The sequence below is a fragment of the Leiobunum rupestre genome, chromosome 2, assembly GCF_980474605.1.
Source record: "Leiobunum rupestre chromosome 2, qqLeiRupe1.1.hap1, whole genome shotgun sequence".
NCBI lineage: Eukaryota > Metazoa > Arthropoda > Arachnida > Opiliones > Sclerosomatidae > Leiobunum > Leiobunum rupestre.
Window position 1 is genome coordinate 5,299,670 of NC_143385.1, and position 23,007 is coordinate 5,322,676.

The 23,007-nt window shown below is 37.1% G+C and overlaps 1 protein-coding gene across 2 annotated transcripts; it reads left to right on the plus strand.

Annotated features, from left to right (window-relative positions):
* Positions 1–2,916: 2,916 nt before the first annotated feature.
* Positions 2,917–21,307, plus strand: LOC149955583 (sulfotransferase ssu-1-like). Of its 2 annotated transcripts, none has more exons than XM_090164558.1 (4): positions 2,917–3,047; positions 16,082–16,411; positions 18,388–18,786; positions 21,073–21,307. In XM_090164558.1, exons 2-4 carry the CDS (start codon positions 16,092–16,094, stop codon positions 21,305–21,307), a joined length of 954 nt encoding a protein of 317 aa, XP_090020684.1. In that variant the 5' UTR covers positions 2,917–3,047; positions 16,082–16,091. The 2 variants fall into 2 exon arrangements, with proteins under 2 accessions (XP_090020684.1, XP_090020686.1); XM_090164560.1 differs by lacking the exon at positions 2,917–3,047 and adding an exon at positions 4,933–4,951.
* The last annotated feature ends 1,700 nt before the right edge of the window (positions 21,308–23,007 follow it).

Genomic DNA, 23,007 nt, shown 5'->3' on the forward strand with positions numbered 1-23,007 from the left:
AGTTCCGCATCACTTGTCCCTGCTACGCCAAATCTTATTACGGGCTCGGGAGGTTAAACTGCGTTTCAGCACAAAAAAGCTACAGTTGGCCGTCCCTAAAATCACATATTTGGGTCACACTATTACCGGAGATGGCCGTCCCTAAAATCACATATTTGGGTCACACTATTACCGGAGATGGCAAACGTGTCGATAACAAGAAGGTGCAGGCTATCACTGCGATGACTCCTCCGACGGATAAACAAGCTCTTCAGCGATTTCTGGGTTTGATCAATTATGTAAGCAAGTTTATTCCTCACCATTCAACCAAAACGGCGCCACTCCGTGCCTTACTCAATAAGGACGCCAGTTTCCTGTGGGACGCTAACTCACAGGCAGTCTTCGACGAACTCATAGCGTCTATCATACAAGCTCCGGTATTGTCTTTTTTTGATTCCCAAATCTTGCCGGTTATTTCCGTCGACTCAAGCCAAACGGGGATTGGTGCTGTGTTACTTCAGGGTGACCATCCCATCGAATACGCGTCGACAACTCTCACCGACGCTCAACAACGTTACGCACAGATCGAGAGGGAATTGTTGGCCGTAGTCTACGGTCTTGAACATTTTCGTTATTACATAGTAGGCAATTCTGTGACCGTACAAACTGATCACAAGCCATTGTTGTCAATAATAAAGAAACCGTTGCATCTGCTGTCTCCTCGCTTGCAACGGATGGTCCTTCGGCTTAGCAGGTACGACCCGACTTTGGTTTATGTACCCGGCACGCAATTATATATCGCAGACACGCTGTTTAGAGCTGCTCTGCCAACATGCGCTATCAAGACTGATTTAATGGAAGGTCCTTGCGCCGCGCTGCTTAGTTTGACTACACTTACTCCGCAAAAACACGCTGACTTTGAACTCGCGACGGCTAATGACGCTGCGTTGAAGACGGCTTGTCAATACACGATTTATGGATGGCCTAAATACAAAACCCAAGTGCCCTTGTGTGCTGTTCGGTACTGGTCGATCAAAGACGAACTTCATGTAATGGAAAACTTATTGTATCGCGGCGAACGCCTAATCGTCCTGGAAACGCACCGACTACAAGTCATGAAACTACTTCACAGTGCGCACCAGGGTATAAATGCCTGCGTTCGCAAAGCGAAGATAAACGTTTACTGGCCAGGTATAACGTCAGCGATAGAGCAATTCATTCAGCAGTGCTGGATATGTCGCTCTCGTGACAAAGCCAATCAACCTGCTCCATTGCAGCCCCATCCCGTACCCAAACTTCCCAGGGAAACTATTGGGGTCGATCTTTACCACTCTCCCCCCTCTTCAACTTTGCTTATCTTGGATTACCACTCTAAGTTCGTAGAAATTAATGATCTCAAAAGCACTACAGAGCGCTCGGTGATACAAGCGATGAAGCCTCATTTTGCACGTTACGGCATTCCCCAGCGTATAGTGACCGATAACGGGCCTCCCTTTAATTCCGCCGAATTTTCTTATTTCTTAATCCAGTGGGGTGTGCAACACGCTACTTCAAGCACTTACTACCCACAATCCAACGGCATGACCGAACGCCATATACAAACTATCAAGAATCTCATGGCCAAGGCAGCCCTTCCGGTACTGACCCGCAGTTGGTGCTACTTGAATACCGCGCGATCCCGCTTCCAGGACTTCCGTCTCCCGCTGAGATGTTAATGGGACGTCCCCTCCGCACGCCTCTCACTACCCACACCGCGGCGCTTCAACCCCAGTACTCTGTCACGGACACTCGCCATCGCCTCCTTGACAAGCAAGCGACAATGAAATTATACCATGATCACCACGCACGTCTCCAACCATATGTCCCAATTCCAACCGGAACTGACGTCCGCTTCTTTGCGGGGCCTCGCAAATGGCTTAATGCACGGGTAATTGGACGCGCAAACGCGCCCGATTCCTACATGATCGAAACACCCGCGGGCAAAACTTATCGCCGTCCCAGGAAACATCTAAAGCTTGTTCGCGTGACGGTACCATCGCTCCCCCCGGTCGGTGTGGCACCATTTCTTCACCATGCACCCCCGCCATCTCCACAATGTGGTCCCGGGTTGCCATTATCACCTCCACCGACGCCGGCAAGCGCACCTCAACCTGTGCCACAGCTCGTTCCGCATTCGGTTAACTTTATCTTGTTTACTTTTGTATTATTTTACCATAATGTTTAAAAAAAAGGAACATGTTGTATATTTGTTATCATTATTAACCATACAACTAATGTTGATAAGTTTAGCTGCTACGACATATTATACTACTTATGAAATGAAGCCTTTTTGCAATTTAATGTTGTGTCCTTGCAATAATATACCACGCAATGTGTAACCATTTTATCTCTTTAAACGCGAAACGCTAAAAAATGTCGCTACTTACTTTTTCAAAATATCTTATCCACTGGAACTAAAAAGTATAAATATCACAGACTTAAAATTGTTTAAAATGAAGTGTCTAGATAATCTAAAAACTGTAGAAATTTTTAGTGAAATTTTAAATTGTCAGAACCGCTATTTTTTCTTTATTCTATTTTTAACTTAATTATAGAGGACCAATATGTAAACTAGGCTTGGGCTAATTGTTGATATCCTCAATAAATATGCCTTTATTATTATTATTATTAGGCCTAGTTCAAATTTGTCGCGTTCCTGGCAGCAGACAGATGGCGATACAGCCCAAAAACTAGCTACCGTGCTTTTGACTGTAAATAGATGGCGCCACGATTGAAAAAACCTAGGCTAAAAATGGGTCGACTGCTAGTTCTTGCTGTGGCGCTTTTCCGATTGGCTCACCCCATCGCCTCGCCGGGTGTCTAGAGTATTATATATTACCTATATCTATGATTCACGTGTTGTTCCGACACAATCGACTCTCTCAAAACTCTCTGATTTTTCCTTATCTCTTTTCAAGAGATTTAGTTGAGAAAATCGTGACAAAGTATTACGTTTGCTTGGCATTACTGTTTATAGAATTTGGTAGTAAAAAATTTTTGGAAAGTCATCAGAAGCCTATTTCAAAGCGGTGAGCTATATTTATTGACAACCTAGTTTGTAAGCTACAGTACCAGCCTGGCAGCTTTCCCCACGCCTCAATTGTTACCTTTAACGTTGTTTATTATTTCTATTACATTTAGTTTTAATAATGTTAATTTTATAAAACAATTTTAATTTCATGTTTTTTAAATTAATTTAAGAAAGGATTTCAACCGAAATTGTAATGTATAGTATGCTGGCAGATGGCGGCCTATTATTAGCTTGAGCGGGAAATGCTGTTTCGTTTTCAGTATTACACAGCATGGTTAGAAATTGTATTAAGCTGACAGTTTTGGTTTTCCATCTCAACTGCGACTCTTCACGATAATGCTATTGGTGTTTTCACTTTGTCCAAAAACTCGGGTTTCGTTACTCACAAAGTTTAACCGTCGTTGTGGCTTAAAGGGATCCATCACTCACAACAGGGGGAGGCAGAGGGGTAACATAAAATCCAGACTTGCAGTGTGCTTCAAAACCAGTTTTTTTGTGACCCCTATGCCCTCCCCTGTTGCGAGTGAAGGATCCCTTTAAAGTGTAAAACGAAAAGAAAATTTCTGCCACGCAAACCATGTTGCTTTTGGGTGATGGTAAAAATCATATGCGGCTCCAGGCAAACATTTTGGGAGGAGCCATCGTCGTGGGTTTTTAATAATATTAATTTACTTTTATTCAGTAAAAATTATCTCGGCAGACGCTATATTAGCAGCAGCTCTGCTTGCAGCTGCATTTTCACTAGCATGTAGGCGACTGTGACGATGTGTGAAAGCTGTAAAATTTAATTTAATGATTTCTTACGCGGTAAATAATAAATTACAAACGCTTGGTAAATATCAACTATTCGGGCCCACCTCTTGAGCCGCTCCTGGTAAAATAATATCTAATTTGGTTACAAAATACAAATACCACTAAAAATAAAATTAAATAAAACCTTACGGTCTGTCTCCACGTCGGCAGCGAGTCCTACCGTTATGTCTGCGGCCTGCCTCGTCTCGGTAAGTGTAGCGTGGCGTTTTAGGAACATTGTGTATCAGTAACGCAGTGTTGCTAGACGCACGATAATTATTATTTGGAAGAAAATCGCTTAAAACTGCAACTTTTACGTTTTCAATACAACTTATTGAAGGAAATCGCCAAGAAGTAAAATATCCGAGAGCCAGGACCTGCAAGGTACTGTTTATCTAGGAGCAACAAACACAACACCCCACACAAGTAGAACGCAACCCGTCAAGAGTCGTGTATTTTCTTGTGTACGTTTTTCATTGGCTAGACGCTTTAGTGCCTGCTGCCGTCGGAAGGGGAAAATTCGGAAATTGTCTTCCCCCCGCCCGTAAAACGTTCAGCGTAAAGGCTCGTGACGCTCGTCCAATGAAATTCGTACACAACCCTTCGTTAGCGTGTTTAAAGGCTAGCTGCGTTCTCCTTGTGTTTGTTGCTCCTAGCTGTTTATGTAGTGCTTCTTGGCGATTTCCTTGAAGATGTTTTTTTCTTTTATTTAAATATTTGAAATTAAATAAGACTTTAAGGTTTGAAATCCATTTTCACCAATGTTTACTAGTTATTTCAAATTATTATATGACTGTCTGTCGATCTAAGACTCGCGTTTATCGCTTTACATTTTATTTGCGTAGTTCCTCGGACTTTGTGCATTTCTCATTGTGGCTTTTTTTGTTGAAGTTTTTTTAGCCAATGAAAAGCTTAAGAAACTAAACGTATGATATAACGTAAATTTTTTTCCGACACTTTCAAAAATGCGGTTAGGAGCTAAGGACCGGCATTTAGAATTCCTTCTTTACATTTTTCAGCAAACATGCAAACCCACGTAACTGTGTAAGACAGACTAGTGCACAGTATCCCTACACTTAGGTAAGCAGAAAGTTCTGGCTACTACCAAAAGTAAATATTGAGATTAAATCTAATAGTGCCTTCAGATTTTACCTTCCACCATGCTTGACATCCTTTTTAAAGAGCTATCAATCACGTGTTTTTTTCTACCAATAGAAAAGCACTTTATTCGACATATTTTCGAGCGAAAAGTAGTGCCATGGAGGAAGCACGTGACTGATACTGCGTTCAGTCAATAGGAGCGGACATCTTCATAGAAGAGGAGGGGTTCAAAAATCAAGTGGCTCTGCCGAACGGCGGAGACACGGAACTGAGTCTAAGCGGACGAATTTTCGTGAAAATTGGTTTTCCTCCCTAATGCTTTTCCTACGGGAATTTGTTTTCCTAACTGTGTTGCAATTCGGAGACTTTTTAATAATTTTAGTGTTTGTACTCAACTTTGAATTTTTCATATGGTTTTTAGTAAGTTTCCAGGTTTTATTTAAGACTATTTTCATAATTTTCCCTTAATTATTTCGCTCGTAATCTACTATTAAAATCGACGAAAAGTTTAAGGCGAGGAAATGAATTCCCCGCCTTTGTCCCAAAGGCTTTGGGACCTGTATTTGTGCTAGGCCTCGGTTTTAATGTTTCGAATTTAAAAATCATTGCGCATTAATTGAAAAAGGCTGGGGTTTTAACTGTGAAATGGAAGACTAAATGAGCTGATAATCAAAGTGTAATCTAATTTTCAATTTTTTCTTTGCTCTGTTTAAAACAAGACGTACGACGGTCAGAATACACACAATCCTTCTAATGTGTTAAGTCGGTTTGAGCTATTCACAGCAATTACCTGCAACGCCGGTATCACAACCAATATATATCCACGGTCACACATAATTGTATTTACACTTATTTGTTACTTCCAGTCATACTTTGAAAGCATCGAAGATTCCTTCGATCAGTGTCACTTTTTATTTTTACTTCTGATCACACTTATTTGTTACTACTAGTCAGCCGTTGAGTGTCACACTTATTTCTTCTAGTAACTTATTAGTTACTTCTGATCACACTTATTAGTTACTTCTGATCACACTTATTAGTTACTTCTGATCACACTTATTTGTTACTTCTGGTCATACGCCGAAGACTAGGCCGATCAGTGTCATACTTAATTGTTACTTCTGCTCATACGTTGAAAGCGCGGCCCACTCTGAACGGCCTTGAAAAACGCCAGAGGGAAACGGGCACGTAGACCTCTATAAACACGCGGATTTACAATGTTGGAAATTGCGGGGGTCCGTATACGCTGCCCAAAAAACCTTACTTAGAATTAAATTTAAGGAACGTATTTGCAATTCTAGGTTAAATGTAAACCACAGCTATTCAAAAATATAACTTTCATGAAAATCGGACTTAAATTAAGGAACGTTATGTCGACTTTCAGGCGGAAATATAAAACCACGAACATTGGGGTCCGGTAAATAACCCCGAAAACTATACTTAAATTTAATATTTACTGATATAACCGAAGTTGTAGTTCAACTGAATCCTAACCTATCCAATAATATTTTTTTAACGTTATCGGTCTTAATTTTAAAGAAAATATCTACCACATAAAGGAAATCACCGAAAATAGTAACTTGGGCAAATGCCCAACTTCTTGGGCTCCGATTTGAAAATTTTATAAAAGGCTATCAATGGCGATGTCTGTACATTCGAACGAGATATCATTGACTCTTCTAGCCCTAACCGTTGAAGAGATATGAGTGGCACGGCGCCATCGGCGGCATCGGCAGCTCAATGATTTTTAAATTCCAAACCTTAAAACTGAGGCCTAGCACAAATACAGGTGCCAAAGGCGGGGAATTCATTTCCTCGCCTTAAAATTTTTGTCGATTTTAAAAGTAGATTACGAGCGAAATAATTAAGGGGAAATTATGAATGTAGTCTTCAATAAAACCTGGAAACTTACTAAAAATCATATGAAAAATTCAAAGTTGAGTACAAACACTAAAATTATTAAAAAGTCTCCGAATTGCAACACAGTTAGGAAAACAATTCCCGTAGGAAAAGCATTAGGGAGAAAAACCAATATATACGATAATTCATCCGCTGAGACTCAGTTCGTGTCTCCGCCGTTCGGCAGAGCCACTTGATTTTTGAACCCCTCCTTTTCTATGGAGATGTCCGCTCCTAATGACTGAATGCAGTATCAGTCACGTGCTTCCTCCGTGGTAGTGCATTCCGGGGAATTTTGGTATACATTCAATTACATTGTTTCGGTCCTCGCTTTCGACGTCTCGAATCGTCCGCTTCTGTTACAGAAACGCTAGCCTAGTATTTTACTTCGCGCTCGGTTTTGTTTGGACCTCGTTTAAAGATTTTAATTAAGTGATAAGTTTAATGCAGTTAATAAAAATGCCACGTAAGCAACCTTTGCCGCCGATTGCAGTTTTAAACGCCCCGAAAGTTCAATCTACACAGTGTAATTTTTATTTGAGGGATGAATTTGAAATGAGAGCAAAGGACTCAGTAAACAAACCCAAACCGAAATTTTAGGTGTTATGTTTCCATCCTCTGTTGTATTTTAAGCATAGTTTATCTAGTATTTGCTAAAGACTTCCATCCATCAACAACGACTCGCAAATAGCTTTATAGGTTACATCCAGTTGGAAAAAATCATCTTCATAATTCTTCAACAATGCTTCAATTCTTAACCCTTGGCTAGTCATTTTTTATGAAATCAATTAGTATGTTCCTTTTCTGGCTATAGAATTGAATGTCAACTAATTAAAAACCACGAAAAAGTCTAATTTTAATGTCATTTAAAATTCTTACCTTTTTAAGTTTTAAATCCGTTTAAATATTTGTTTTCTTGTAATATACTCCACATGACATAAATTTTTGGCTAGCGCGATATCACTTCATGTTAGGCTTACTAAAAGCACTGATTTAAGTGACATGTGTATCTATTTTAAAAAGTCGTATTATTGTTTTTAAAATGACGTATTTTAGGTTCAATCATATATCTACTTTATGTACTTTATTTTGGAAAATAAATTATCTAATTATCGGTAGCGAAAGTGCCGCAGCGGAGTACATCGATACACTTAATGTTCCTGATAAGTGGCGAGGGGGGGAGGCATCACCAAAGCGAAAAAAATTTACCCCTCAAATAAGATGTCGCAGGTCAGCGTTATTGTTATAAATAATGAAATTCACCTTTTCCTTCACCCTTCAGGTAGGAACAATAATAAACCAATCAAATATCATTGTTTATTTTTACCTCTCCGAGGGTACTTTGGACCCTGGAGGGGTATTACAATCACCGTGTCTGATTGTCCGACCTGCGAACGCGTTCGCATTTTCGAATCAGGGAAAAGGTTTTTCCAAAAGCGCCCTCTTTTTGTCATTGGGTGTAGTATAATATTTTAATCGGCTGGGTTACGAACCCGAGCCCTCTTGAACGACAGGTGAGCGTTCTACCGCAGAACCACGAATACAGTTATGCTTCACTGAAAATTAAAAACTCTTCCGAGGAGAGGTATATTTTGGCTTGCCAACTTGTCTAAATTTATTTTATTTCTTACCATCTTTTTTAAAAAGCTGATTACACTTGGATAGCGAAATTAAACTGACATATTTCAGTGCCGATACAGTCTTTAAGTAAATTAATTTAAAATATATTTACTTTTAAAGTTGTTGGTGCTGAAATTAAATCCTATATTATGATATTTCTAACATGCCAATTACTTTTGTAATTATAGTCTAAAATTTGTGTGATATGACATCTTTTGTCACGAATTATAGTGTTTTTATTTTAAGTATTGGTAATAATATAAATTGAATAGTAAATAGCATGCACAAATTGCACATAGACTGTTTTTTCACTAGAGCAGTCAGTTTTTTGGGACTAGTCATCATATCTTCCCATTTAACATTGAAGCCGTCATAAAACAAGGTGTTTTTTTGTTCGAACTTATTTTTTACATTGCCGTAAGTGCGAGCAATCAGAATTGAGTTTACTAGAAATTTACAGTTTTATGTTTTAATAGAATTGACAAATTTCGAAGAGAGGCTGGATTGTGAAGGTACATATTTTGTTCAATTAATCAATGTGTATTAAATTCGGCATTGTAAGCGCTGTCAAAATTGTCAGCAGCTACAATGCCCTTGAGAACCGCGAAGTCCGAATTACGAGGTGACCGTCGCAATCAATAGGGGGATAACAAAGGGTAACGCAAAAAGATGTTTGAATCCTTATTCGATACTGTGGGATGAAATTTTCTGAAACCTTTAAAATCAAAATCTATAATTCGTGACCAAAGGTGTCATATCATACAAATGTAACTGCCATTTAATCGTCGCGTTTGAAAATGATCTACGAAATATCATAAAATAGGATTTAATTTCATTACCGCCAATTTTTAAAGTAAATTTTTTTTAAATTAATTTACTAAAACCCTGTATCGGAGCTGAAATAAGTCCGTTTGATTTGCTGCCCAAATGTGATAAGCTTTTCAAAAAAGGTTCTTCATAATAAAATAAATTTGGTAATTAAACAATGCTAATAAATAAAATAGAAGCTACTTTAGTAACGTAATAAAACCATAAAGTTTTATTGCGTAACTAAAGTAGTTTCGATTTTTTTTATTATCAAATACGTAAGTAGCCATCCCTTCATATTAAACAATGCTATTAGATTATTTTATCATTGTTCCTAGCTGAGGAAAAACGTTAATTTCATTTTTAATAACAATGACGCTTACCACAGACAGCTCTATTAAAAGCAGACGGCATGAAAACAGAGATTAACTTCAATCTAAACAATCTGATTTGAAAGGAATATCAGAAAAATCGGCGAGACAATGTAAAAAATTGAAAGTGACATAAGTAAACAAGAATGTAAGTACGTTAAAAAAGAATTAATAACATAAGCCGAAAATGGACTAATTTCATTGCTTCCATTCTCGTCTCTTTTCCAATACAATATTAAATGTTGTTGAAACGCTTTGTATGATCGGGGGAATGCCACAAGTGATATTTGACGTCTTTTAGTTTTTCCCAAATCAAAACCAAAATTGCAACCGGCTATAGCTCCTCAACCGTTGGTCGTAGAGCGATGACAGTGACACTTTCTAAATATGAATCGACCACCCTGAATCCGAAAATTCCGGTTTCAGGGGCGTAACTCCATTATTAAAAAATCTATCAAAAACTACATCTGGCGTTACCGCCGAAACTATTGTCGCTTTGAAATAAAATATTAAAAATTGCTTATGGTTTAATTTTTCTATCGTTTACACGTTTCGAGAAAATTTAAGAAATATGCAAAGACTCCCTTTGTCGAAGACTTTTGTAACAGACTGTACATGTAACCAACAAAAAACGCATGAAATAGATTGGGACTCAACAAGGATTTTGTGTCAAGAGGTGGGTTGGTATAAAAGATGTTTTAAAGAGGCGGTATACATTCGGGATAGAGGGGGTTTAAATTTAGATAAAGGGTCGGTAAATATTTAAGGGTGGGGAGGTTTCAAATTAAACATTTTAACCTTAAAAATGTAATTATACTTCAAAATGTATTATTGACTAGCTGAGGAAGGACCGCGGGCCGGGAGTAGTGGCGTACTCCTGTAATCCCAAGCGTCTGGGAGGCAGAGTTTGTGGATGGCCGTGTGAGGACGACCACTAATCCCCCAACGGGTGGTTGTCATACTTCCGCCGCTGGTGTCCCCACCCTTGTCCCCACGTATCCCCCCGTTGGCGTGGCCGTTACACATATCTCACCTTGATTAATCAGTTATTGTGTGCCTTGGGTCGACACCAATGTGTGGATGTCAATAAAAAAAGGAAGGACCGCGGTCCGAAAGCTTCAAATTGTAAATAAAATGTTTTTAATTCCATGAAGTACCAGTCTTTTATGAAACTTTTAATTAATCTGATAAGGAACTACAAATTAAGAATTACATTAATTGGTTCAAATAGATTCGGGTATTAGTTTATTTTCTTGGGTACCTGGAAGGCTGGTAGCTTACCCTCCCGTGTGGTTTTGGCTATAACTTTGTAACTGAAGCGGTGCAAGCTCTAATTTCGGTGGTGCAAGGTGGTGCAAGCTCAGTGTGTACAGAAAATAGTATTAGTTTGCACATCGGGTGCCTGGGGACTGGCTCTTAAGTTAGCCACCAACGTGGTCTTGGCTATAGCTTTTTAACTGAGCGGTGCAAGCTCTAATTTCAGTGGTGCAAGGTGGTGCAAGCTTAGTGCATTTAATATAAGTTGAAAACGAACGTTTCTGGAAATCTTTAGGGCTGCCTTCAAGTTGGCCACCCATTTAATTTTGCAGGATCCCTCCGCCCCCTTCTGGTGTAAACTTTAATTTTGGTGGTGTAAGGTTGGTGCAATTCGTTTATAGGTCTGTGATTGAGTTACGTGTTTCTGGGAGCCAACTTAAGGTTGCTTTACTCGGATGGTTCCCCTTTTTTTAATGCCCACAGACCGCGGGCCGACAGACAACTTTACAATTAAATGGGCTCCAAAGTTCGGTGGCAAAATGTGTGTAAAGTCAGTGAAGTGCGAAATTTACGGTTAACTCTGCCCGCCTCTGGTAAGGCCGAGTGAGGGGTTGGGGGGAAGGAAAAGCACGCTCAATTTTCTTTTTTTTTTGCCACCGAACTTTCGAGCCCCTTTAAAGTCACCCCTGTGAGAGGTACGCTCGCTCTGCACAATACACCTATCTTCAAATACCATACAGATAAAAATTTTTACATACAGAGAAGTCTAATACAAGTCAGCTATCGACTTTTAAGGCCATAAATTCAGGTGGCTGGGTTACAATGCGTAGGAGGGTGGTGGCAAGCCCTGCATGCCACGCGAGCCAACAGCCCCCTACATTAACTATCACCGTTAATCTCAAGAAGTTTTATATTAATGTTGATATTTGGCTAAAATTTAGTTGGTGATGTTTTACAACCTAACAGTGTTTCTATAAGTGGTGATTATTCTAGCGCAAATCATAAACTTCGTCTTTATTAAGGTCATATTTATTGAAGAAATCCATTTGGATTTTAAAACATTACTTAGCTGTATAAAATTGACTTTTTTATTACTTTTAAAATCTTAAATCTTGAAATCAGCCTGATAGAAAGAAATGCATACAGTTGATCCGGAGAAGAGATTGTTCATACAATTCCGTATCTGGCATTTATGTTTGTTCACTAAATTTCAAAGCAGAAGACTTTGCCAAAAACTTCGCCAACGACAAGGGTTTCTTATAGAAGATTTCAGTGGCGTCGCCAGAATTTCCGTTTTGGGGGCGCTTAAGCACCTGCTCAAGGGCTCCCATACAGGTCAACTTAGCAAACCGAAGACTTTTTTAGAAATAATTTTTATATAGAAAACTTCGGTCAAATTCAGATAACGTTGGAAAAGTAAAAGCTTCTCTGTCCTCTCCTCTTTCACTCTCCCGAAACCAACCACCTAAATTAAAGGTATATAACGAAACGTTTTAAGAAATAAACGATTTTATTTCCAAAATTGTAATACAAACCCTTTTATTTCCAAAATTGTAATAGAACCCTTTTATTTCCAAAATTGTAATAGAAACCCTTTTATTTCCAAAATTGTAATAGAAACCCTTTTATTTCCAAAATTGTAATAGAAACCCTTTTATTTCCAAAATTGTAATAGAAACCCTTTTATTTCCAAAATTGTAATAGAAACCCTTTTATTTCCAAAATTGTAATAGAAACCCTTTTATTTCCAAAATTGTAATAGAAACCCTTTTATTTCCAAAATTGTAATAGAAACCCTTTTATTTCCAAAATTGTAATAGAAACCCTTTTATTTCCAAAATTGTAATAGAAACCCTTTTATTTCCAAAATTGTAATAGAAACCCTTTTATTTCCAAAATTGTAATAGAAACCCTTTTATTTCCAAAATTGTAATAGAAACCCTTTTATTTCCAAAATTGTAATAGAAACCCTTTTATTTCCAAAATTGTAATAGAAACCCTTTTATTTCCAAAATTGTAATAGAAACCCTTTTATTTCCAAAATTGTAATAGAAACCCTTTTATTTCCAAAATTGTAATAGAAACCCTTTTATTTCCAAAATTGTAATAGAAACCCTTTTATTTCCAAAATTGTAATAGAAACCCTTTTATTTCCAAAATTGTAATAGAAACCCTTTTATTTCCAAAATTGTAATAGAAACCCTTTTATTTCCAAAATTGTAATAGAAACCCTTTTATTTCCAAAATTGTAATAGAAACCCTTTTATTTCCAAAATTGTAATAGAAACTCTTTTATTTCCGAAATTGTAATAGAAACCCTTTTATTTCCGAAATTTTAATAGAAACCCTTTTATTTCCAAAATTGTAATAGAAACCCTTTTATTTCCGAAATTGTAATAGAACCCTTTTATTTCCAAAATTGTAATAGAAACCCTTTTATTTCCGAAATTGTAATAGAACCCTTTTATTTCCAAAATTGTAATAGAAACCCTTTTATTTCCAAAATTGTAATAGCAACCCTTTTATTTCCAAAATTGTAATAGAAACCCTTTTATTTCCAAAATTGTAATAGAAACCCTTTTATTTCCGAAATTGTAATAGAACCCTTTTATTTCCAAAATTGTAATAGAAACCCTTTTATTTCCAAAATTGTAATAGAAACCCTTTTATTTCCGAAATTTTAATAGAAACCCTTTTATTTCCAAAATTGTAATAGAAACCCTTTTATTTCCGAAATTGTAATAGAACCCTTTTATTTCCAAAATTGTAATAGAAACCCTTTTATTTCCAAAATTGTAATAGAAACCCTTTTATTTCCGAAATTGTAATAGAACCCTTTTATTTCCAAAATTGTAATAGAAACCCTTTTATTTCCAAAATTGTAATAGAAACCCTTTTATTTCCAAAATTGTAATAGAAACCCTTTTATTTCCAAAATTGTAATAGAAACCCTTTTATTTCCGAAATTGTAATAGAACCCTTTTATTTCCAAAATTGTAATAGAAACCCTTTTATTTCCAAAATTGTAATAGAAACCCTTTTATTTCCAAAATTGTAATAGAAACCCTTTTATTTCCGAAATTGTAATAGAACCCTTTTATTTCCAAAATTGTAATAGAAACCCTTTTATTTCCAAAATTGTAATAGAAACCCTTTTATTTCCGAAATTGTAATAGAACCCTTTTATTTCCAAAATTGTAATAGAAACCCTTTTATTTCCAAAATTGTAATAGAAACCCTTTTATTTCCAAAATTGTAATAGAAACCCTTTTATTTCCAAAATTGTAATAGAAACCCTTTTATTTCCGAAATTGTAATAGAACCCTTTTATTTCCAAAATTGTAATAGAAACCCTTTTATTTCCAAAATTGTAATAGAAACCCTTTTATTTCCGAAATTTTAATAGAAACCCTTTTATTTCCAAAATTGTAATAGAAACCCTTTTATTTCCAAAATTGTAATAGAAACCCTTTTATTTCCGAAATTGTAATAGAACCCTTTTATTTCCAAAATTGTAATAGAAACCCTTTTATTTCCAAAATTGTAATAGAAACCCTTTTATTTCCAAAATTGTAATAGAAACCCTTTTATTTCCAAAATTGTAATAGAAACCCTTTTATTTCCAAAATTGTAATAGAAACCCTTTTATTTCCAAAATTGTAATAGAAACCCTTTTATTTCCGAAATTGTAATAGAACCCTTTTATTTCCAAAATTGTAATAGAAACCCTTTTATTTCCAAAATTGTAATAGAAACCCTTTTATTTCCAAAATTTTAATAGAAACCCTTTTATTTCCAAAATTGTAATAGAAACCCTTTTATTTCCAAAATTGTAATAGAAACCCTTTTATTTCCAAAATTGTAATAGAAACCCTTTTATGAGTTTCATCAAAACAATGAAATCAATTTCGGGAATTTTAGGAGGTGCTTCAGAAAATTTTCACGTGGCTCAAGCGCTAACTAAAACAGCCTAGCGACGCCACTGGAAGATTTGCTGAAAAAATTTCTAATAAAAGTTCGTTTAAATATTCCCGCGTTATTGAGAGAAGAAACCCAATTTTCAAAAGAGATCATTGATTGTCGAAAAATTGCAAAAGATCGGATTCACGTAGAGCGGCGTATTAATTAAATCAAGTGGTTTCACATTTTTGGCCAGCCAATCCCCATCACATTATCACCTATAATTAATTAAATATGGGCAGTAGTGGTTCTATTAAATGTGAAGATAATTAAGCAACTGAGTCACTGAGTAATTTGGATGAGTTCAATAATTTGTTGGTAATTAGATGAGGATGGAAATGAGAAAAAATGGATAATGTTAATTGTTTATTAAAATATTTTCTTCAATCAGCCTTTATTGTTTACAAAGAGCCACATAGCGATCAACTTTATAAGCCCATAAACTGCTGGATTTCGTTTTCTAAATAGATTATTTGCTATTAAAAAACAAAGTGCCTGCTTGGCAGACGAAATACCAGCAATTTAGGAGCTTTTCACATTGGCCACTACGAGGCTCTTAGTAAACTGGAAAGGCTAATTAAAGGTTATTAAACAAATGAGGTTTTAATAGGATTTTATTGTACCATATGACGTCTTACCCTATCTTTTTATTAACAAACATATCGCAGTTACTTAAATGACTTAAATTTCATTAATAAAAACTAATAATCGATATCACGTTAAGGTTAAGGAACCACAATTATAGTATTAACAACCAAATGTCCATTATGAAAACCCTTAAAAAATGTAATTTGTTTTCTTGAGATTCTGCAAAAGCTGCGAGCATGTAGTAGAACTTCTCAAGCTTAAAAACCACTTGTGTTTATCGAATCTGATCCGCTCCATTACTAAACCCTTTTCAAAGTGTATAACGAAGTCGCACCAGGTGGGACCGCATAAGTTGCGGAGTACGAACAACCATTTTAAGATAAGAATTAGTTTCATCGATAGGTTCGAAGGGTTTCAAATCTGGCAACCACGCTGTCATGAAATGTTCCCCCTTATTCCCTACCCCTAACTTCAACAAAACCTTCTGAGGCCGGGAAGCCGTTGGAATTTATTTTACCGTAAAAAACAATCTTTCAAATGATCTAAACCGCGGATTTGACCGATACAAAAATTATTTAAGAGGTTCAATTGTAATGCTTCTAAGGTGTTTACAGTAAATTCCAATTTCGTTTTTCAGATAAAACGCAATGAATATTTACGAAAAAGAATTGAATTTGCCCATGCCGATGTTTGAGTTTAATGGAGCGTATTACCCGAGCGTATTAATAAAAATTGAAAATTTGTTGGCAATTGGTGAAATGAAGCCCAAAGAAGCAGACATTTTTCTTTCATCGTTTGTGAGATCCGGAAGTATGTGGACACAGGCCATCATCTGGAGTATTTTGAACCCCATGAAGCCTTTGCCCGAACGTTTGCAAGTGGAATTTCCTCAATTGGAATTAGTCGATTGTAGCTTATTGGACAATATGCCTAGCCCAAGAATATTCAAAGTCCATTTGCCAAGCAGGTACAATTTCAAATTTCAGTTTTCTATTTTCAGTGAAAAGACGTTTACTCGTCCTTCGATTGATAGTTCCTCTTTAGGGAGCTCATTTTTTTTTTATCAAACTACGTATTTTGACTTCGTATTTATGAAGTATTGCAGTACTGAATTTTGAATTTTTACAAAATCCAGCATTATCTGACCTCTTAAGGAGATATCTTAAAGTGTTGGTTGCACGAAAAATCGATAGTAATAAAAACGAATGAATGCGGGCTTGTTTTGAAGCCCAGGATGTTCTCTTTAAAAAATGTCAGTGTCGAAAAAAATTTCCAGGCCTAAGTTTATTAACTTTGAGTCCGAAACTGACCTGAAATTTTCGGAGAATTTCCCTCCTCCGTAGCACGAGCAATTTGGGGCAAATCAAAGCAGTAGTTTTATTGCTAAAATAGAAGGAACTGAAGTGGAGGGATTCTGTTTACTTGTAGAAGTTTTCAAACCAGAGGTTTTTAATCATAATATTAGGCTTATTATCGAAATAAAATATTTTTTTAAGCGCGCGCTACGCGGCGCGCGTGACCCGACGTTTTAAAGAGATAATGTCAGAATTTTCTACGTATATGAAGTTTTTTCATCAATTATTGAAAAATATAGTAAAGAAAAATATAAATATAATTGTTTTACGCAAATATCATTGATTTTAGAGTTTTAAAAAACTAGGGAAATTTTAGTCGAAAAAGGAAAATTTCAAGGGTTGGAAAGGGAAATTCCATTTTCATGATCTGGCATCACTGCACACAAACAGGTTCTTGGGGCCATTGCATTGGTCATAGATAACGTTTGGCAATAGTGGCCAATTTAGCAAAATTTTTAGTAGGCTTAAAGGGGCTCCAAAGTTCGGTGGCAAAAAAAAAAGAAACTTGAGCATGCTTTTCATTCCCCCCCAACCCCTCACTCGGCCTTGGCAGAGGCGGGCAGAGTCAACCATAAAATTCGCACTTTACTGACTTTACACACATTTTGCCACCGAACTTTGGAGCCCCTTTAAGCTTAAGCCATTGGGTAGAAAGAGGGCCAGAACTTATAATATAGCTGAAGTCTAGACTCCCTAATGGTGCTGTAGCTCAAGCTCGCGGAATTTTCTTAAAGGAAGGGAACCGATATGAGGCTATTGCAAAGTCATGGGCCCATTTGAAGCAGAAACCTAAGCGCCCCAATAGAGCTGTAGCCCCGGAATTTGTTACAAGGTAGGGGACCGAGAAGAGGTTAGAGCAAAGGCAGGCGCCCTAATGGGGCTGTAGCTTAGGGCTTCGAAACTTGGTTTAAGGTAGAATACCGCGAAGAGGCTATAGCAAAGTCAGTGGCTCTTATGAAGCAGAACCCTAGGCTGCCTAATGGAGCAGTAACCCATGGCCTCGGAATTTGCTAAAAGGAAGGGGACCGAGAAGAGGCTATAGTGAAGTCAGGGTCCCTTATGAGGCTGAAGCCTAGGCGCCCAAATGGAGTGTTAGTCCAGGGCCTCAGAACGTGCAATACGGTAGAGGACCGAGAAGGGACTATAGTAAAGTCCGTGGTCGTTAAGAATCTGAAGGCTAGGCGCCCTTATGGAGTGTTGGCCCAGGGCAACAATGGAGTTTTAGCCCAGGACCCCGGAACTTGCTATAGCAAAGCCAACGGCACTAATTAAGCTAATGCTAGATTGTGACCATAGGTGATCACTTTTTATAATTATTATTGATTAATTTTAATTTACGGTTTGTAAAAATCGTCTGAACAATCATAAATAGATGTAATACAAAAACTAAATAAAATTCACAAAGAAAAAGAGATAATCATAGCTTTTTAATTCCAAAAAAATACATTGAACCACATCACATTCATGTCAGTTGGTCGGGTCCTGTCGAATTGGCCTTCTAACCCGACCGGTTAGGGTTGACCGCAACCGGAACCCGACCCGATTACACTTTGAATTTACTTTTCCTTTTTAATAAATGAATCCACAGCTCCCTTCCAATAAGCAGTTCAGCGAAGTACATATGCATAGTTCGAAACATCTACGATTGTTGCCTGAGCGCGTTCGATTTATTTAACAAAAATGTCAAAACATTGGGAGGAGACGTTTACCCATCGTTGGACCGCCACGTTGAATGTTTCATTGAGGGAATCTTGCCCATGGGAGACTATTTCAAAACATGCCAATCTTGGTTCGACCGAAAAGACGAGCCCAACGTGCTCTTCCTCACCTACGAAAAGCAGAGGAAAGATACCAAGAGTGGAATTTTGAAAATCGCTCAATTCCTGGGATCAAATTTTTACGATCAGCTAACCACGTGTCCAGAGATCTTGGAGTATATCGTTCGGAATACTAGTCTTAATTCAATGAAGGAATCTAATTGTCATAGGTACGTGTAGTGTCCTCTTTATATATATATATGTATACATATACTATCTTTGGTATTCCGTGTTTTAAACTTTGTAAAGATTCGAAATACGCGAGCTAATAAAAACGTGAAAGATCACGAGCGCGCGCATGGAGAATTAAAAAGGGCAGTCGTTAATAAATAATCGAATTACACCTTGGAGGAATAAAACAAGTATACAGGAGTTGCGGAGAGCTGCGAAATCGGTTTCGTCAGTGACTGTGAACTCGCGCGAGACGGAGGGGTTCAAACGCGACTAGCGCCAGCTGCATACGGAATTTTGCAACTATTCTCATTTTATATCATTGTTTTCGCGTCGTCTGGTTTGTTTTGAAACATTTCTAAATTCTTTGCGCCTTTTTCCAAAATGACTCGTATTTGTTTGGAGAAATAAAACAAACCAGACGACGCGAAAACAATGCTATAAAATGAGAATAGTTACAAAATCCCGAATGCAGCTGGCGCTAGTCGCGTTTGAACCCCTCCGAATCGCGCGAGATCACGGTCACTGACGAAACCGATTTCGCAGCTCTCCGCAACTCCTGTATACTTGTTTTATTCCTCCAAGATTACACGGGTGCATTTTATTTCAACGGAATAAATCTCGTTAAGCCTAACGCAAGAAAACATTAAATTGGCGAAGGAGATTGGGGACCACTTCCACAAACTATGGCTTTTCGAACACCAAACGTACCACCATTTTCCATCCAAGGATCCCGGGATGACGTCGGCCTTCGCTCGGAAAAATAGCTTAAGTGGTTTGATATTTTCTTGAATGCTTTTGCTTTTGCCGATCCCCATAGAAAAAAGTCAATGCTCCTGTACTACGCGGGACCTGAAGTCCAGGACCTTTTTGACACGAAACAGTTAACCACGTGTCCAGAGATCTTGGAGAATATCGTTCGGAATACTATTCTTAATTCAATGAAGGAATCTAATTCAAAACGTGAACGGAGGAACTTGTAGCAGTATAGACTGTATAGAATCAAGCTACGCCTACACGCCTACAAGTTTCAAATATCAATTAGGCCTAAGGGGGGCCTTCGGTATTAGCCTAGCTGATTATTATTATTATTATGGCCAAATATTCGGGCCTCGAACACCGCTACCAATTTAAAGCCGTGGCTATCGAAACGCTGGGCTCCTTCGGTCGCGACGCCTTGGCTCTCATCCACGCCATAGGGCGTAAAATTCGAGATGCCACATCCGAACCACGCTCCGTGGAATACCTCGTCCAACGTATTGCGATAGCCGTGCAACGGGGTAACGCTGTTTCCATTTTGAGCACGTTTCCTCCGGGAGCTTCGTTGGCGGTCTATATAGATAATCTATTTTAATGTCATTTTCTTTTTTGCTGAATATTGTAAAACGGATAAATAAAGATATATAAACTAGAGGATTATTATTTTCGAGTTTTGACTTAACCCGTCTATTTTATATAAAATTACAAATGCTAATTTTTATTGCTCAATTGTAATTGAGACCCCGCTAAAATTTGTGTATGTGAAATTATAATAAAATAAGTCTTTATTTCATAAAAAAATAATTCAAACTATTCGTTTATGTTAAAATAAGATACCTAACCTAGTTGTTGAAAAATACAGCTTTAAAGTTTTCTATTTTTTGGGCTCGAATATCCGTGATTTCAACTATTTTCTTTTTAAGTGAGGGGAGCATGGATCTGCCCTTTGAATTTGATGTGTTCAGATAAATTGATCAGGGGATTCAAAATCTTTAAGCGAAATTCGTAAATTAAGTTTCAAAACTGTAGTTTATATATATGTAGCGTTTACAGAGAAGGGGTCACCATCTAGTGTGGTAGATAATAACTTTGTTATCCTACAGATTTAACTTTTAGATTAGGATATTTTGGATTCTGTCTGCATCGCGTGAGGCGCATTTATAACGGAGAAAAGAATTACTAATTAGGTAAATCAATATGAAAATTGGAAAGATTGAGAACTTTGGAAATTTTCATCTTAAGAAAAGTTAAAATTAATTACTTTAATCATCCCCTACAAAGTCGTGAAATGTGCACTCAATATTATTGATATTATAGCAAAATTAAGACTGACATTGATCATAATTCAGAATAGTAACGTTGTTAAATTGCTCCTAATCCCTAAAAAATCAAATAAGCCCGGTATTTCAATGGTTCCCTAAAACTGAAGCGTATTGAAAACCCTAACACTACTGTAATTTAGGAGTAGCGTAAGGGAAGTTTTTATTGTTTAATTTATGCAATGATTTGCATTGCATTATTTTCAGAACTCCAATAAAAGGTTTTAACGATGATCTGCGGAAAGAAGCGAGGGAAGACCAATTGCAGAGTGTTCCTCTGAATGAGGCCAACTCCGTTAATGCGATAGACTTGATATTTAAAGGAGAAGTCGGCCGTGCTCGGACTGGTCTTTCGGAAAAACAACGAGAATTGCTCCGGGAAGCTTTGGAAGCGAAAATGGAATCGAAAGAGTTGAAAAGTATTTTAGGAAATTTTGAATAAAACGACTTACGTTAAATGAAAAAATTAATTAATAAATAAATAAATTAATTATTCTAAAATTTGATCAAATTATTTTATTTTACAAAATTTATACGCTTTTGGATGTTAATGTGAATAATGTTTTAATTGTTACAAGAAATAAATGTTATCCATTCAAATTAGGCGATAGTTGTTAAATTTCAAACACTTAACATGTGGGGAATGGTGTCGTTAATGAATAGGAACAGAACGGAAAGGAAAATTAACCTTCTTTCTATCGATTTGTGAATGGAAAATTAGTAAAACCTAGCAATTATATACGTATATGTATGTACACTGGGAATGTCTAAAGCCCTGATGAGTCCTTTAAAAACAGGCGTGGTTTACAACCGAAAATTTCACTGAAAGTCCGCTTCCATTTGGTCATACATAAAATTACACGCATAACTTAACCAGTAAGGAGCATGATGAGCTATCCAAAAACGTCAATCAGATTACAAATCAGGGTTTCTTCAGTTTATTTTCAGCGACTTTCATTCTTTTTCTACGGCCAATTAATGAATACGGGTTAAGTCTTGCATTCGTTTCTTCAGGCGTATTAACAGAACGAGTGCAGTGGAACCTTATTCATTCCATACGTATACATGTAACTATAATATTTGCATCAGGAAATTATAACAATTTTAAATTCGGAGCTAGAGCTGAAATAGGCTTAGCTGCTCGACGCTCGTCAATACTATTTTATTAACCAAATTCAAAAAAATTCGCAAACGTGTGCCAGATCGTTATATTTTTCACTAACCGTTTGTGTAGGAGACTAAGGAAAGGGGGTAAATGATACGTCATCAAAATTTAAAATTTTCGCCACTCCAGCGCCACCAAGTATCTCTATGCGTGACTAAAAGAGACGAGAGAAAATCGTGCCGAGACAAATTAGTCTATGAGCCATAGAGTAATGGCAGTGTGACGTCACGGCACGTCACCCATGTTTTCTCGTATAGATAAAAAATCGCGACCAAAATAGCGACCATGGACAAAGCTACGGAGTGCCATTACTCTATAGACTAAAGATAACGCTTTCATTACTAAGCATCTGGTTGGCTTTGTAGTCGATAGTGAGTTTAGCTTTAAGTAAATATTTCAAAAATGCGCAAAGGTATGGCTGACACACTTTTGGGTTTATGTTGGTTTTGGTTAGAGTTAGTAAAAATCTATGAAGATTAAAGTTCTGGTGACACTCACAAGGAGACATCCCGAAGTGTAACCCACAGATTTTGTTCAAACTCGGGGGATTGGTAGACCTTCATGTAACTTGAAAAATCCTAAAGGTAATTTATTCAATGGGCAACCGTTTTGCCATGGCAACGAAAAATGTGTTTGACAACACAAAATATTAAATTTTCCCATTGAAAATAACATGTGAGGAAATATTTTGTGAATATTTCCGATTCTTGGCGACAATTATCATTAACACACCCCCCCCCTAGATGACTTCACCTAGGCGACGAATAGTCCGACGACGATTTATTCGGCGACCAGTTGCCCAACGACCACTTAACCTAGACCAAAAAAACTACTTGACTGCGTTTTAATGAAATGCTTTCAAAACACTTTGATACTATCTATTGGAATAAAAAGGTGTAAAAGGTCACAATAATCTTCAATTAGACAACTGGACCACTTTTTCCCAGCTGACCAAAATTATTGAGCGACGTTCCATA

Bases quoted from the DNA above. Each gene is read 5' to 3' on its own strand.
- LOC149955583 (XM_090164558.1), top strand. From the start codon at position 16,092: ATGAATATTTACGAAAAAGAATTGAATTTGCCCATGCCGATGTTTGAG. The intron at 16,412-18,387 runs GTACAATTTCAA...ATGAATCCACAG, and splicing joins AAAGTCCATTTGCCAAGCAG to CTCCCTTCCAATAAGCAGTT. The intron at 18,787-21,072 runs GTACGTGTAGTG...CATTATTTTCAG, and splicing joins AAGGAATCTAATTGTCATAG to AACTCCAATAAAAGGTTTTA.